Source organism: Cladophialophora immunda (genome assembly GCF_000835495.1).
Source record: "Cladophialophora immunda strain CBS 83496 unplaced genomic scaffold supercont1.4, whole genome shotgun sequence".
Lineage (NCBI taxonomy): Eukaryota > Fungi > Ascomycota > Eurotiomycetes > Chaetothyriales > Herpotrichiellaceae > Cladophialophora > Cladophialophora immunda.
The window spans coordinates 2,681,846-2,695,633 of record NW_015622544.1 but is presented as its reverse complement, the minus strand read 5'-3'; the positions used below and the strand labels follow the sequence as shown (position 1 = coordinate 2,695,633).

The 13,788-nt window shown below is 52.6% G+C and overlaps 5 protein-coding genes across 5 annotated transcripts; 4 read left to right on the top strand and 1 right to left on the bottom strand.

The window, feature by feature from the left end:
* Positions 1-379: 379 nt before the first annotated feature.
* PV07_07310 (uncharacterized protein) lies at positions 380-1,171 on the top strand (the record flags this gene model as incomplete). The annotated part of the gene is made up of 2 exons (XM_016394378.1): positions 380-634; positions 692-1,171. 2 exons carry the CDS (start codon positions 380-382, stop codon positions 1,169-1,171), a joined length of 735 nt encoding a protein of 244 aa, XP_016247797.1.
* A 482-nt stretch (positions 1,172-1,653) lies between these two features.
* On the top strand, positions 1,654-3,009 carry PV07_07309 (uncharacterized protein; the record flags this gene model as incomplete). Its single annotated transcript, XM_016394377.1, has 2 exons — positions 1,654-1,983; positions 2,176-3,009. 2 exons carry the CDS (start codon positions 1,654-1,656, stop codon positions 3,007-3,009), a joined length of 1,164 nt encoding a protein of 387 aa, XP_016247796.1.
* Positions 3,010-3,486: 477 nt separating this feature from the next.
* Positions 3,487-4,877, top strand: PV07_07308 (uncharacterized protein). The gene is made up of 2 exons (XM_016394376.1): positions 3,487-3,916; positions 3,981-4,877. Exons 1-2 carry the CDS (start codon positions 3,634-3,636, stop codon positions 4,778-4,780), a joined length of 1,083 nt encoding a protein of 360 aa, XP_016247795.1. The 5' UTR covers positions 3,487-3,633; the 3' UTR covers positions 4,781-4,877.
* Positions 4,878-5,035: 158 nt separating this feature from the next.
* Positions 5,036-9,351, top strand: PV07_07307 (uncharacterized protein). The gene is made up of 2 exons (XM_016394375.1): positions 5,036-7,536; positions 7,586-9,351. The coding sequence occupies exons 1-2, from the start codon at positions 5,121-5,123 to the stop codon at positions 8,605-8,607; spliced, it is 3,438 nt and encodes a 1,145-aa protein (XP_016247794.1). The 5' UTR covers positions 5,036-5,120; the 3' UTR covers positions 8,608-9,351.
* Positions 9,352-11,038: 1,687 nt separating this feature from the next.
* PV07_07306 (uncharacterized protein) lies at positions 11,039-13,272 on the bottom strand. Its single transcript, XM_016394374.1, has one exon. The coding sequence runs from the start codon at positions 13,136-13,138 to the stop codon at positions 11,255-11,257; it is 1,884 nt and encodes a 627-aa protein (XP_016247793.1). The 5' UTR covers positions 13,139-13,272; the 3' UTR covers positions 11,039-11,254.
* Between the last annotated feature and the right edge of the window lie 516 nt (positions 13,273-13,788).

Below are 13,788 nucleotides of genomic sequence, written 5' to 3'. Positions count from 1 at the left end.
TGTGACACACCAACCAACTCTTGTCATTGTATTGATAACTGTCATCTCGAGCATCTCAACTCGTTGGCCCAGACTTTTCAGAGTTCGCATACCCCATCCACTTAGTTCAAACCACACACCCTTCCCCTTCAACCGCTCATGATCTATTCTTCGACGTGATTCTAGCTCACAGCCTCGTTCGTTCTTGTCTCCGTTTTAACCCTCGACGATATCCAATCTTCTTCGGAACTTGTCCATACCGCTAGAATCATTCAGCCTTATCTCACGCCTGTTTCATCTGCTCCAATATCATCCCACCGAGCGACGTCCAGTCATCACTCTCCGACGACCGTTACGACCCTCCGCTTCTCTTTTCCCTTTCTTGACTCAGACGGACAAAATGGCAGGCCACAAGGCAAGAAGGATAGCTAAGGATTTGGCGGATATCCGTGCGGACTCAACGTCTCAAATCTTTGCAGAGCCCGTTGCGGATAGCATTACAGATTTGAGAGGATCTTTCAAAGGCCCAACTGGGACACCGTATGAGGGTGGTACATACGAGGTCTCGATCAAGATACCTAACGAATACCCTTTCAAGCCGCCAGTTATGAAGTTTATAACAAGGATCTGGCATCCCAATATTTCCAGTCAGACTGTATGTTCGTCCATGGAAGTGGCCGCCACTGAAAGAGGAGACTGACAGTTTCTATAGGGCGCCATTTGCCTAGACACACTGAGCACTGGCTGGTCACCCGTTCTAACAATCAAATCTGCCATGATCTCCTTGCAGTCGCTGCTGAGCTCGCCCGAACCCAAAGATCCTCAAGATGCGGTCGTCGCGAATCAGCTCATCAAAAATCCCAAAGAATTCGAGAGGCAGGCACGAGAGTGGGCAGTAAAATACGCTGGAGCCCCCAGGTCTTCTATCGGCGAAAGCAGCGGTGGAGCTACCGACAAGGACATCGAGGCTGCAGAAAAAGAAAGTCAGGAGAGAGAAGCTCAAGCCAACATCGCAGTGTACGACGGCTACAACAAGGACCTGATCGACCGATTCGTCATGATGGGCTTCGATGTCGAACGTGTGGTGGAGGCATTCAACTACGTCGGGATTGATCGAAACGGTGGTCAGGACTATGAGCTAGAAGAGGCGTACATGGGTGATATTACGGCTAGACTGTTGGGCGAGCCCTAGAAGCGCTGAAGTGTCTCGGAGCTTCCCGGTTGACTGAATGCATAAAAGCGCTGGTGTTGATATGGTAGGGTGCGGCGGCGGCCCTTACGGTGCCTTCGGCGGGATGTACATCACGAGAATCATGAACCATATGCTGCTCTGATAAAAGGATGTTGCTTGGGTGATCATCTGCAGGCCTTGATGCTGGCCCACTCGTTCAACTCCCAATAATGTATCAAAATGCTAAAAGCTTCCGATGGCCAGGCTGAGACGGTGGTCAAAATCCGACTTGTTCTTCCAAATTGCCCGTCATTATCGTTTTGGATAAATTTCGGAAGTGAGACAGTCGGAGACTTGTTCCCAGCTTCATCCTCGTACACATATCCATGTGCCTGCCACACCACTTCAAAAAACCACACACAACTAATAGCCGGTCGCCGCGCCGGAAAGGCTGAATATTTCAACTCTTGGCTGCAGAAGATGTCAAGTTGTCGCATGCCACCATGATCGAAGACGACATCTACCGAGCCTCATCTCAGTACCGTTACTGGTCCTACACCAGAGAATCGTTGGCTCGAATAAGAGAGGAGACTAACAAGCTCGCGTCCCAACGGGTGAAGGCTGCGTTTCGACGCGTACATGCTGCCAACAAATCGTCTCAAAATGGAGACCATCACAACGATGGCACACAACACAGCGAAGGAGCGGGAGCCGATCATGTCGAGATCGAGACTCTGACGGTGGATGAGGAGTTGAAGATTGTGGAATGGGGATGTTCTAAGATTATGGACATGGGCGAGGCCATGAACCCAAGGATACCGTCACATGTGGTGGTATGTTGAGGACCCTCTTTCCCATGACTTTTCTCTTGAGCGCACGATGCATTTTGATAAGAACGCGTCGACAATTTCCTCCGCGATTCAGAGGCTCGAGGAATTGTGTACATTGGCTATGTCGCCCTCCTACAAACATACAATTCTGGGCTTTGGACATGGAAGCCCTGTCTCTGACAGTGTCGTATCTAGGCTACAGCCATCCAATACCTCCGCCGGTTCTACCTCACCAACTCTCCGATGACCTACCATCCAAAACAAATCATGATGTGCGCTTTATATCTCGCTACCAAAGCCGACCATTTCTACATCTCGCTGTCACGATTCGTCGCTGAACTTAACAATGTCAGCGAAGACGACGTGAAAGCCCCTGAATTCTTACTCCTACAAGGGCTAAGATTTACCTTGGACGTGCGGCATCCAATGAAGGGTCTTCAGGGAGGTCATGTGGAGATGAACGTCTTAGCAGAGGAAGGAAGGTTGGGCGGCAGCATCACCAAGGCTAGCGGGAGTGAGAAAAGAGTCGGCGTCGCCGCGGACAAAGCGAAGAAGCTCCTCGCTACGGCGGCACAGATGACGGATGCGTATTTCCTCTACACGCCCAGCCAAATCTGGCTCGCTGCGGTCATGATAGCTGATCGAGAACTCGTGGAGGCGTACATCAGCGCCAAACTCGATGCGCTGCCACCTACAGCCGATGACTCGGATACCATAGCTGAAAAGTTTAAGCAAAAGCTGATGGTGACGATATCTTCTTGCGCTACTCTTCTCGAGTCCTATCGAAGTTCCGAAGACGACGCCGCCCAGCGCAAGGAAATGAGACGCATCGGCAAGAAATTGACGGTGTGTCAGAACCCGGAGAAAATGGATATCGTGGCAGTAGCGAGGGCGAAGGCGGCGGCAAAGAGGGAGGGTGCAGAAGGGACAGATACAGACAAGGCCCTCAAGAAGCGTAAACTGGAGAGGGAAAGGCTGGAAAGGGATGGAGATGTGTTTGGGCCTGAGTTGAAGGATATCAAGGGTTGACGGTTCAGACATGATACTGATATTAAAGGTCGCTGCCACAACTGGTGTGCAAATAATTAACCAGGCGCTTATCTTCTTCTTGCACCGACTCCTGCTTGTTATATGATCTCGAGTGAAAAGCTGTGCTGTTTCGTGCTGACGGATGCTCGACGCTGCGAGGGCACAGGAAGCTATGTATTTGATGCTACCGACGTGTTTGTCTCACGAAGGTTGCTGTTGTAGCCGATATCACCTTTGGCAACGTCTGAGAGATGATGCATTATTTCCTGATTGGGTCTATTTGGCAATCTCATGCCGCTTGTGTGGTCCATACACCCCTTTATTGAGGCGAAAGAGGTAATTCTCCTCACTGCCCTCATGATTTGATCGGAATTTTCAGCGCCGTCTGTCCCACTATGGGGAAATTTCTGGTGTTGCATTGGTGACATATTTCTTAGTGATCTACCACCGCTCACGGGTAGCTTTCCCTTTCAGTATTTTGCATGTGCAAGTTTTTAATGATTGCGTGTCGATGAGAAAGCGAAGCATTAATATTCGTGGTTGGAGCCCAGCGTCTATTATCAGCTCTCTAGCAGCGCTTGAAGTGTCGGCTGCAAGGAAACTCACGAAGACACCTTCACAAAAATGGCGGCAGGCAAATACAATGTCGGCATCATTGGCTATGGCTTGAGTGCTAAGACCTTCCATATCCCCTTTGTGAATGCGGTCCCGGATTTCAATCTCTATGCCATTGTACAGAGAAGCCCGAAACCAGACGACGATGCAAGCAAGGACTGGCCCAAGACCAAGGCTTATCGATCTACGGAGGAAATGATGGGGGATGATCAGGTCCATGTCGTCGTTGTGACGACGGCACCGGTATCGCATCTTCAACTGGCAAAGGCGGCGCTGTTGGCGAACAAGCATGGTATCCATCCCCCCGCTGCTCTCCCCTCTCGACAGGATGCCATGGACTAATTGATTGTTCAAAGTTGTCGTGGAGAAACCCTTTACACCCACATCGGCTGAGGCACAGGAGCTCGTCGATCTGGCCAAGTCCCAAAATAGGATTCTCACCGTCTACCAGAACCGACGGTGGGATTCGGACTTTCTGACATTGAAGAAGTATATCAAGGACGGTGCGTTGGGCCGGATAGTCGAGTTCGAGACTCACTTCGATCGGCATCGACCGGAGCCGCCAGCCGACAACTGGAAGGCACACCACGCTCCCGGGACTGGTGCGGTGTATGACCTGGGCACTCATCTGATGGATCAAGTCGTCAGCTTGTTCGGTATGCCGGAGAAGGTCACCGGGTTCGTCGGTTCACAGCGAGAGGTAAATACCACCGGGTTGGAGGACTCCTGTACGGTGCTGCTACATTACGCTAGCCCGAAGATGTTGGTCACGGTCAAAGCGGGAGTTGTCAGCCCGGAGGTGAGTCAACTGAGATACTGGGTTCGCGGAGACAAAGGATCTTTCAAGAAGTTTCACCTTGATCCGCAGGAGGATCAGCTTCGGAAGGAAGGTCTGAGACCAGGGGATAAAGGCTATGGGATCGAGAGCGAGGACAAGTATGGGACATTGAATCTTTACAGAGATGGCAAGATTTCCAGTGAAGTGGCCCCAACCGTGGAGCCTGCGACGTACACGGAGTACTACCGACGTCTCGCTGCTGCGCTGGACGGGGATGTTTCTCAGGTCCCAGTGCCTCCTGAGCAGGCTGTGGGGGTCATCAGGCTGGTCGAACTCGCTCGTGAAAGCTCACAACAGGGAAGGACTTTGTCTGTCTGAGAGTATTCATGGGCGGATTGGCAGCACCGAGACAACCGTAAACGGATGAGATAGCCTTAAGTGCATTGCAAGGGTAACAGAAGGTGCTTTTGAAATATCTGGCGGTTTGTAAATGCTTCGCATTCCTGGCACCGAGTAAAGCTGCGAGGCTGCGAGGCTGCGCCACGGTGAAGCATGGCCCCCGCAGACGTTCCATTTCCGCAGCAATATCTCAATGGAGAAGGTTCGTCGAGGGCATTTTCCAACATTCTTGGTGGGCGATACTATTAGGATTCAGGACCACGTCCTCCATTTTTACCTGTGGTATTGTGAAAGGCGGCCTGTTGGGCCCTCAATTTCCATGTCCAATGGATACAACCGACTGCTCTGCGGCTCGGTTGGCTCCAGCTTGGTCTCCCCAACCCTGACTTTCCGCACGACTTGTTGCCAAATCGAGGTCTCCATCAGCCATATCGTACGCTTGGAGAGGTATCGAATAGCAGACTCGAAATGTTGTTGCGTTTCAGAGGCTGAAAATGTGCCTGGGGCCCCCTCACTGCGCAATGCACCTGAGGGTTCCTTGAGAACCGCGCAGAGCGCACCCAGCCGCTGGTTCCCAGGATCATATCGAGCCTCAGATCGTGGCCTACGGCGCAACTTGAGTATTGGAAAGCACCCTTTCCACACCCACTCAGGGTCGTCGTTCAAGAACTCTACCAGAGAATGTGGGCCTATTCCAACTCTTCCCAAAAAGCCTCCGCCACTGTCACAGCCAGCCACTCCTCTCCTGACGCACCCCATCCTTCCAAAGCGAACAAACTTGCCATACCCTCCTTATGTCAGCGTTGGCCCACTCTCTGCGGACGGAACACGAACTGCAAAGGGTGCGGGTCCGGATATATCACTGCCCAACAGCCCAGTCCAAGAACGAGAGCTTGAGAAAGAGCGTCAGAGGCGAGAGGCGGCAAGACAGCTAGAACTCGCACGGCAGAAGGAAGAGAAGAGTCGAAGAGAGCAGGAGCTGCTGGATGCCAGGGCAGAGGAACGAAAGGTGCAGAAACAAGCAGCCGAAAGAGCAAGAGAGGAAGTCATTGTACGCAAACGAGAGGAGTGGATGCTCAGGTTTCGCAGGGTTCAAGACATTGCCAAGCACACTGAGGTGTTTCCGTTGGGTAACAAGGCCAGCATCGATCGTTACCTGCAACGGTATCGATTACTCGAAAGAGCAAAGCACCTAGAGTCCCAACTTACCGAGTGGTACAGTGACGGAGGTCTTAACGAGCAGACAAGAGGCATTGGCAACTCGATTTATTTCGACACGAGGGATGCACTCAGTGATGAAAATCTCGCGCCGATCCTGAAAGAGCTGAACGACACTGATCGTTACTGGGCCTACTTGCGCAATCCAGATATTGTCAAAGATGAGAAGCCTGGGACGTCCTTGCCGACGCGGATCAGGCTCCGGTTGTACGGGATCTTGTGGCTGCGCTACCACATAATTGACACTGCCTATGTGATTTCAATGACATTGCACGATCTTCGACAAATACGAAGGCTAAAGGCTCAAGTTCTGTGCTCTGCGGAAATCTATGGCCACCTCAAGCTCATCTACCCACTTCAGCTACTAGTTAATGCGATAACTCTGAACGCGGAGCGCATCATGACCGACTACTTCCATCTCAGACACATGTCGGGACTCTACTACGCCCCTTCATCGCAACGGTTGACGACGCTGTTTTACGAAAGCGCATTTCTCTTCCACGGTGCGAAGGTGCGCTGGTTGAGCAGAATAGCAATCCGTGATGTGCGGCAGAAACTTGAAGGACTTGCTAGGACCGCCGTTCAGAGAGACCTGTTTTCGAACCTTCGACCACTGATTGCTCACAATCGGGATTTCGTGGGCCTGCAAAACTCTTACGCCAACCTGCTGACTCTCTTCAAGATCCCCTCTCGTTCTCCACCGACTCGACTGATGACAAAGATTGAAGAAGCGCACGACCACCTCTCCGATACTCAGCGAGACATTCTGCTTTTGACTGAGTTCGTTATGCTTTGGTCTGGAGTACGCAAGATATGCTTGGGTAGTCCGAGCGGAAACGGAGATCGCCATGTGCCATCACCAAATGTTGATTCTTCTCTGGCAACTTCGTCTGTGCCTCGCTACAATACCGAGCAGCTAGCACCTGCTGTTACGCACGTTGTGCCATGGCAGACTCCTACGTCCCTCTATCCTCTCGGTACGGCAATTCCGATCCACTATGTCATTACGTATTCAGGGCTCCGGATGGTGTTGCCACGGTTCAGTAGCTGCAAGGTCCTCGGCTTCGACACGATCCACACAGCCAAAACCCAGGGGAATCGCTTGGTCGAGTTTCTCATTCTTGCAAGTGACCACGAGGTGGCAATTATCCATATAGCTTTGATGAATCAGTTGACCCTCATTTCGAAGGAGCCTTTCGTTGATATCATGCAAAATGCTTCGATCTTGAAGGTTGGTGTTGATGTCGAGTCCCAGGGACAACTATTGGCGGACGGTCCCTCGATCGAATTAGAAGGTGCTGTCGAGCTCTGTGATTCTCTCAGCTGTGATGTACCCCCTAGTGCAACATCCTCGAAAGACCGGCCTGGGAGTATTATATCATCAATGGCTGCCCAAGTCTTTGGTTCTCCCTTACCAGCAGTCGACCTTCCACGAGCGCTCCGAGACTTGCTTCTCGGAACAGAATTTCGTGCTATTAGGAGGGTTGGATCAATCGAGCCCCTCCATCTTCTTACACGTGGGTTACAAACTTTTTCGAAGTGTATGCCACTAACAATGGTTACCAGATCTTGCCTCGCGCGCCTACGCCGCATTGCGACTATACCGAGCGGCTGCCGATGGGAAATTCAAACCAACATCCAGCTCGTTGGTCCATTCGAACGTCGATGAGCCTTCATTTGGTCCTGTCCTGGTCTACAGGCAATCGGGGTTAAACGATGATGGTTTGCCCAGACAACGATGGCTGCCTCGCCAACGACTGCTTCATCTGGCCAGCATTGCAGAACACTGGGCTACGGCGATCTTCTGGGCAAGAGTACACACAAAGGATTTCAAAAAGCTTTCTAGGCGAGAACAGAAGGTCAAACGAGAAAAGGCCATTAGAAAGTTGACCGCATACTGCTTGTTCACGACTTTTAACGAGAGATTGGATACAATTCAGCGGTATATGGGAATGCGTTTGGTCGCTACTGAAATTCTTGCTATTTCTGACGATGCCAAGCTTCCCCTGCGCCCGAGAGATGTTGAACTACTCGACTTTTGGCGAAAGTGGAAGCACGAGGAGAATGTTCCCCAGAGTGAAGTGCAGGAGAACGTCGAGCCTGGTGTGAAAGCTGCAGCGCACGCTCATGGTCACAAAATCAATGCTGCCTCGCCGATCTGGGAATCCAGGTCGGAAGCGCTCCACCATATTCGACGGCCCCAGACCCGTACCGTTGTTTCGGACGGTACGCACACGGCTGTTGCAAAACAGAAAGCTGCTGATACGGTGCAGCACCTGCCACGATCAACCCACGGTGTGCATAGGCCGCCACACGACCTCACTGTACGCCCTTCACAAAAGAAATTCCGTGCCTCTTCGACAATATCAAAGAGGATGTCCCCTGGCACGAGGAACGCAGAGCAATCCTTGGCCCCTTCCAAGCCAGTCCAGAGTGTCATTGTTCCACCAAAGCCACGTCTACGCTGTGCGAATCTGTCTGCCCCCCTTAAGCCGCAGATACCAAATTTTGGACAAGGAATGCCAATGGGAGAGCGATGGAAGCAACAGACACAGCGGGGGGCGGGAAAAGGAAACGACCGTTCTTGAAATTGAAGAGCACTGCAGCCACAGGCGACTCGTCGGAAGGAGCAGGGAGGCCAGCAAAGGCAGGAGGACGAGGAGGAAGGAGAGACAGGGACGACATCAGGAGTCCAGAATTTCGACCTTGTGGTTAAAGACCAGGCTGGTTTCTTGAACGCAGTCGTGGACGCAGACAAGTGACGGCAATGGAAGAGACCAGAAGGGGAGGGCAAAGAGTCAAACCATCATGTCCAGGGCCTTCGAACTAGCACTGGAGGCAAAGCGCAAGGAAACAGTCGGAGCTCGAGGCGAGAAGAGCGAGAATCACTCGAGACCAAAGTCAAGGTCACAGGAAGGGTGATGCTGGAGATGAAGAAACTAAGAGGTGGCAACAGTGGATGCATTGCCGTCAGTCATTCCTCGTCTCTCGAACTTTGGACCTCCTGTCCTCCTGCATCGCACTTCCAGCCTGACCACAATGCGGTGCCTTTCTCCTTCAATCGAGAATCATGCCAGCGAAGACCAAGTTCCACATCCCTTACCGGCGTGACTGAGTTCCCTTGTGGAGAAAGGGACGGTCGTCGTAGTTCGGTGGAGACAATGCAAACCACCTGCGCGCCGGCAATCCTCTTGCTTTTTTTCCCCTTTCCCGTCAGATATCTTACAAAGGTCCCCGTTTTCCAATCCGGTTTGTGCACATCCCTAGACGCTAGATCCTAGATCCTTGGTAGGTCGACCCGGTAGCAAGCCAGACCGTGGACCGCGAGTTGAAGACGATAAGGTGGGAGAGTCGATCAGAATGCACAGAAGAGGAAGTGCGCTTCGGTGCAGACAGCGCGCGCTCACTCACTCGCTCACTCACACCACTTGTGCGGCTTTTAGGAAGTCCTAACTATTTGGTCGCAGTTTCCGGATATGTCCAGCCTTCAACGAGGTATTTTGCAATTTTTGCAATTCTTTTCTTCTCTGTCGAAATCAGGGAATTTCTGTGAATCGAGGAATGATTTTCGTCGCCGAGACGATCGACGAGAACGAGAGAGAGAGATACGAGAAGAATGTGAGAGAGGGAATGGAAAACGTGGTTTGATGGGAAGAGGGCCAGAGTTGGTCGTCGTCGTGCGGACCCTCACGCTCGATCGGGCAATGGGCTAGGAAGAGGAAGATAGGCCAGAACCAGATCAAACTACCCTGGTCAGTTAGTTTGGGTCCTGGAGATGGGGGAGTTGGGCCAGCGACCTAGTGGTACAGCAGCGTGGGTAGCTCCCTTCGTTCCATCCCTCGTACTCGGTACTTACCGCCCGTCCTTGGACTCTAGAGGCCGAGCCCGAGCCCAAGGCGCCGTCGTCATCGACTCTCCCGCTCTGATGCTCTGTTGCCGTTTGTCCATTAGTAATCCACCTTCTCTGGCCCTTTTAACACGGACCGAGACCCCAGCGGGGCAGTTGTGGCTGAATGCGGCACTAGCGTGGTTGAAAACGTACTAGGCCCAAAGCAGTCAATGTGCTCAAAATAGGCATGGTATAGTTTATTTGGGGGCGGATATTTCGATCATCTCGAGAAATGAAACTCACTCACTCACTCACTCTTCGTCACCAGGACACGACCGCGGAGAACTATCAGGAGAAAGTCGGGTTAGAACGCCTTCCTACCTGGCTCGCTAGGTGATTCCCAAAAGTATATGTGGCCATCGGACCGAGCACTGTTGGGTGCATGTACGTTCGTTGTGTGTAATGTATGTAAGTATGTACATCGAAAATCCACCTGCGTAGTGCAGTTTGGAGGTGCAGATTTAGTCTAGCGTGGTGGAAGTCATCGAGGAAAATATGTAACACCCCCCCCAAAAGTCAAAAAGCAAAAGCACACTCTTCCCGTGAGTCCCGGATCAGCCTCGCCGCGCGCAACAACGAGTCTAGAAATCCGTCCTGTCGCTTCTTCGTTCATCCGGGTCCTTTGTGCAGAGTACAGAATTGGTGCGTGGCTCACCCTCGCTAATACCCTACCGCAGACAACCCCCCCACTGTGCCCACATATCAGATCAGATTATTAGGACATCCCTACTACAAGTAAGTGCCTTGCCTAGTATGCGGTAAACTTACTCACCCACCTACCCACCCATCCATCCGCACCAAACCCCCACCCCGAGTCGTCGTCGCGTGTGCTACAGTAGGCGGCCCTCGTACATACATGCATAACCTACCTTACATATCATATCATATCATATCGTGCTCCATGCCAATTCGGTGATCGACCAGGGTACGTCCCCCCAGAACCGGTTAGCATTCCCCTTGGCCTTTTGACAAGGGTTCGTATGCCTGCAATAGGTATGGTCACCAGCGTCCCGAGTTCCCTCCGGAAGCAAACCACCACAACGCCCCATGCTTCGGACTAGAACGTCGTGGTTGTTTCCAAGGCAGCCCTGTGGCGCCAAACGGCTGTCGAAATGGGAATGTGTGCACCCTTTGGGACTTCAAAACAAGGTTTGATACTCGACATGTGCAATATCCTGTTCCATCTTATTGACAATGCTGCTCTAACTATCCAATCGCTTTCAAACGCCTCAAAGCCTTGGGAGCCCAGTCCTAAACCATTGCCAAGGACCACTACAGTCAATCTTGTTGTAACAATGGTGGTCAAAACCAAGAAGCAATGTTGCCTGGTCCATCGCAGCAAGAAATCACGATCGACCCCATCTCCGCCAGAACCGTCCTTCCCTTTTGCCCATGCCCCGGTGTCCTTGCCTTCCCGACTCTTCTCTCCTCGCCACCCGCCAATAGTACACAGGTAAACCGCTGACCACAAATACAATGACAATTACCGTCTGCACGGGCTGCGCCACAACAGCCCGACTGACCAGGAACAAAGACACGCAGCAGAAGATGATGGGCGTAGTGATGAATGTGCGATATGGTCTTTCCAATCGGGGCTCGCGTATCCGCAGAACGATGAGGCCGAGGACGGTCAGAAAGTAGAAGGTGTATCCAGCGACGCCGTAGAATGTAAGGAGTGTTTTGAACTCGCCGAGAATAATGTATATCATACAGAGGAGCATATTCAGCAGCATGGCGTTGACCGGCGTATATCCCAGGCCGATGGATTCATCTCCGAATATGCGAGCAAGGCTTTTCGAGAGCCATGATCTTTTGCGGGTTTTGGTCAACGACACCGGCGTCTCGGGACCAGAGGAGGACCCCAATCCAATCTTCCCGAACATAGCAGGGAGGTATCCTTCTCGTCCAGCCACATAGACCAAGCGGCCAGACGTGAAGGTTGTGGCGTTCAATGCCCCGAAGCAGGATGCGCCCACGATCAGCGCCAGGATGAGCGCCCCGATGGGACCAAAGACCTTGCTTCCAAACTGCACAGCAACAGTGTTGGATTTGTTGATTGTCTCCAGAGGCAGGACGAAGATGTATGCAACATTGGCAAGGAGATAGCATACGATGACAGCAGGCATGGCTGTATGGAGTACTCTGGGAAGATCGCGTGCTGGGTTTTTAAACTCGCCAGTAACGTAGTTCGTGTTATCCCACCCGTCAAACGCCCAGAGCCCTGCGTACAGTGCCACGGCCCAACTGGAAATGTCGGTCGACGTGTTTTCAAACCAGTTGTGGTCGCGCCAGTCCTTGTTGGCAGGGCCGTTGAAAGAGAGGCCGGTCACTGCTACAATGATGCCGATGATGGTGACTGCCACGAGTGCAACGAATTTGAAGAACATGAATAGATCCCCCAAACGGGCAGCGAAACGCGTCGAAACACAGTTGAAGAGGGTGACCAGCGCCAGGGCTGCCAGGGCGGGGATTTTGTTGATCCACGGATTGACATCTTCGACTTCTGCGCCAATTGCTGCTCGGACAACATATTCGCCGAATATGATGGCGATGATGGCCGCTCCGCCGGGTTTGAGGACGAGGATAGCTGACCAAGTGAACAAAAATCCCACCACCTCGCCAAAGATCTTAGCTAGATAGACCTGCGCACCTCCATTGAGTGGTATAGCACCCCCAAGTTCGGCGTACGACGCTGCGCCTGTCCATGCCAGCAGGCCAGAAATTGTCCACACCAGCAGCGCTGCGCCCGGAGACCCCACATGTGAATTTACTTGTGCTGGCGAAGAAAATATCCCAGAGCCTATGATCAATCCGACCACTAGCGAGAGCCCATTGAGGTAAGTCAAAGTTTTGTTCTTTTCCAGGTTTTGTAACGCCCCACGTCTTTCGAGAGACAGCGACACGGCTGACGGATTCCCCAGCGCGGTGTATCCTCCTCCTGCAGTCGAAGAGAGCGGAAACAGCGCAGGGGTGAAGTCAAAGGCGGATGAGACGGAGTAGGAGCGCCCATGAGCGTTGCTGCGAGCCGATAGTGGGTTGGCACTGTCCAAAGGATCCTCATTCTCGAGGGAGAGTCGTCGGGAGGAGGAAATGCCGGAACGCGAGGACTCCTCGGACGTGGGCAGCTCATCGTGCTCGGAGTCGGCCAGAGAGGCAAGTTCGAGAGAATCTCTACCCGGGGAGTGAAGCGGCTTCTGGATTTCGGAGAAGCCAGGAGAGGGTGGTGACATGGTGCGTCGGCTGGCGTCGAGGCAAACTCGACGGTGTCAGGGTGGAGGTGGCGAGCTATCGGGACATGATGTCAAAGTGCGGTTCTCGTGGACAGTTCCTTTTCCAGAGAACTTGCCCGTGAGGGATATTGTTTAGTAGTGTTCGATAACAAGTCTGGGGATGGGGTTGGAGAAGGCCAGGCTGGACGTTGGACGGCGCCAAGCCACTAATGCGGAAAGAAGCCTTGATTGGTGGGGAATCCTCTCGCCGCTTTTGCTGGTGCAAACTTCTCTCCTGCGCAGCCGACAGGGTGAGAACTCGCTTGCTGCGTGTTTGACGACGCTAAATCCCGGTCTCCATTATATCAGCCATACGCCGGCGCGGTGAGCTTCGGGGCGGGCGCGGTCGATGACGAATGACAAAGGAGAAGGAAAATTACTTGCCGAAGGCTGCGATTGCTTGCCTTGATGTCCTACCGATGGTGGTTCCCGTCCTCAACCGCGTGGTCGGATACATCGACGATGATGAACTTGCGCAACTCGCCTCCCGTGGAGAAACTCGACGCCCCTTCTTCTTGCGCCCTGCTCTTGATCGAGCTATCTGTCAGATTCGCTCCGCGGCGATTGGTGTGTGAAGCTCGTTTTCCCTCATGTATCAGACGTCAGGCCAA

Coding starts and splice junctions, on each gene's coding strand:
- PV07_07308 (XM_016394376.1), top strand. CDS start 3,634: ATGGCGGCAGGCAAATACAATGTCGGCATCATTGGCTATGGCTTGAGT. Junction 3,917..3,980: donor GCTGTTGGCGAACAAGCATG/GTATCCATCCCC, acceptor GATTGTTCAAAG/TTGTCGTGGAGAAACCCTTT.
- PV07_07307 (XM_016394375.1), top strand. CDS start 5,121: ATGTCCAATGGATACAACCGACTGCTCTGCGGCTCGGTTGGCTCCAGC. Junction 7,537..7,585: donor GCCCCTCCATCTTCTTACAC/GTGGGTTACAAA, acceptor AATGGTTACCAG/ATCTTGCCTCGCGCGCCTAC.
- PV07_07306 (XM_016394374.1), bottom strand. CDS start 13,138: ATGTCACCACCCTCTCCTGGCTTCTCCGAAATCCAGAAGCCGCTTCAC.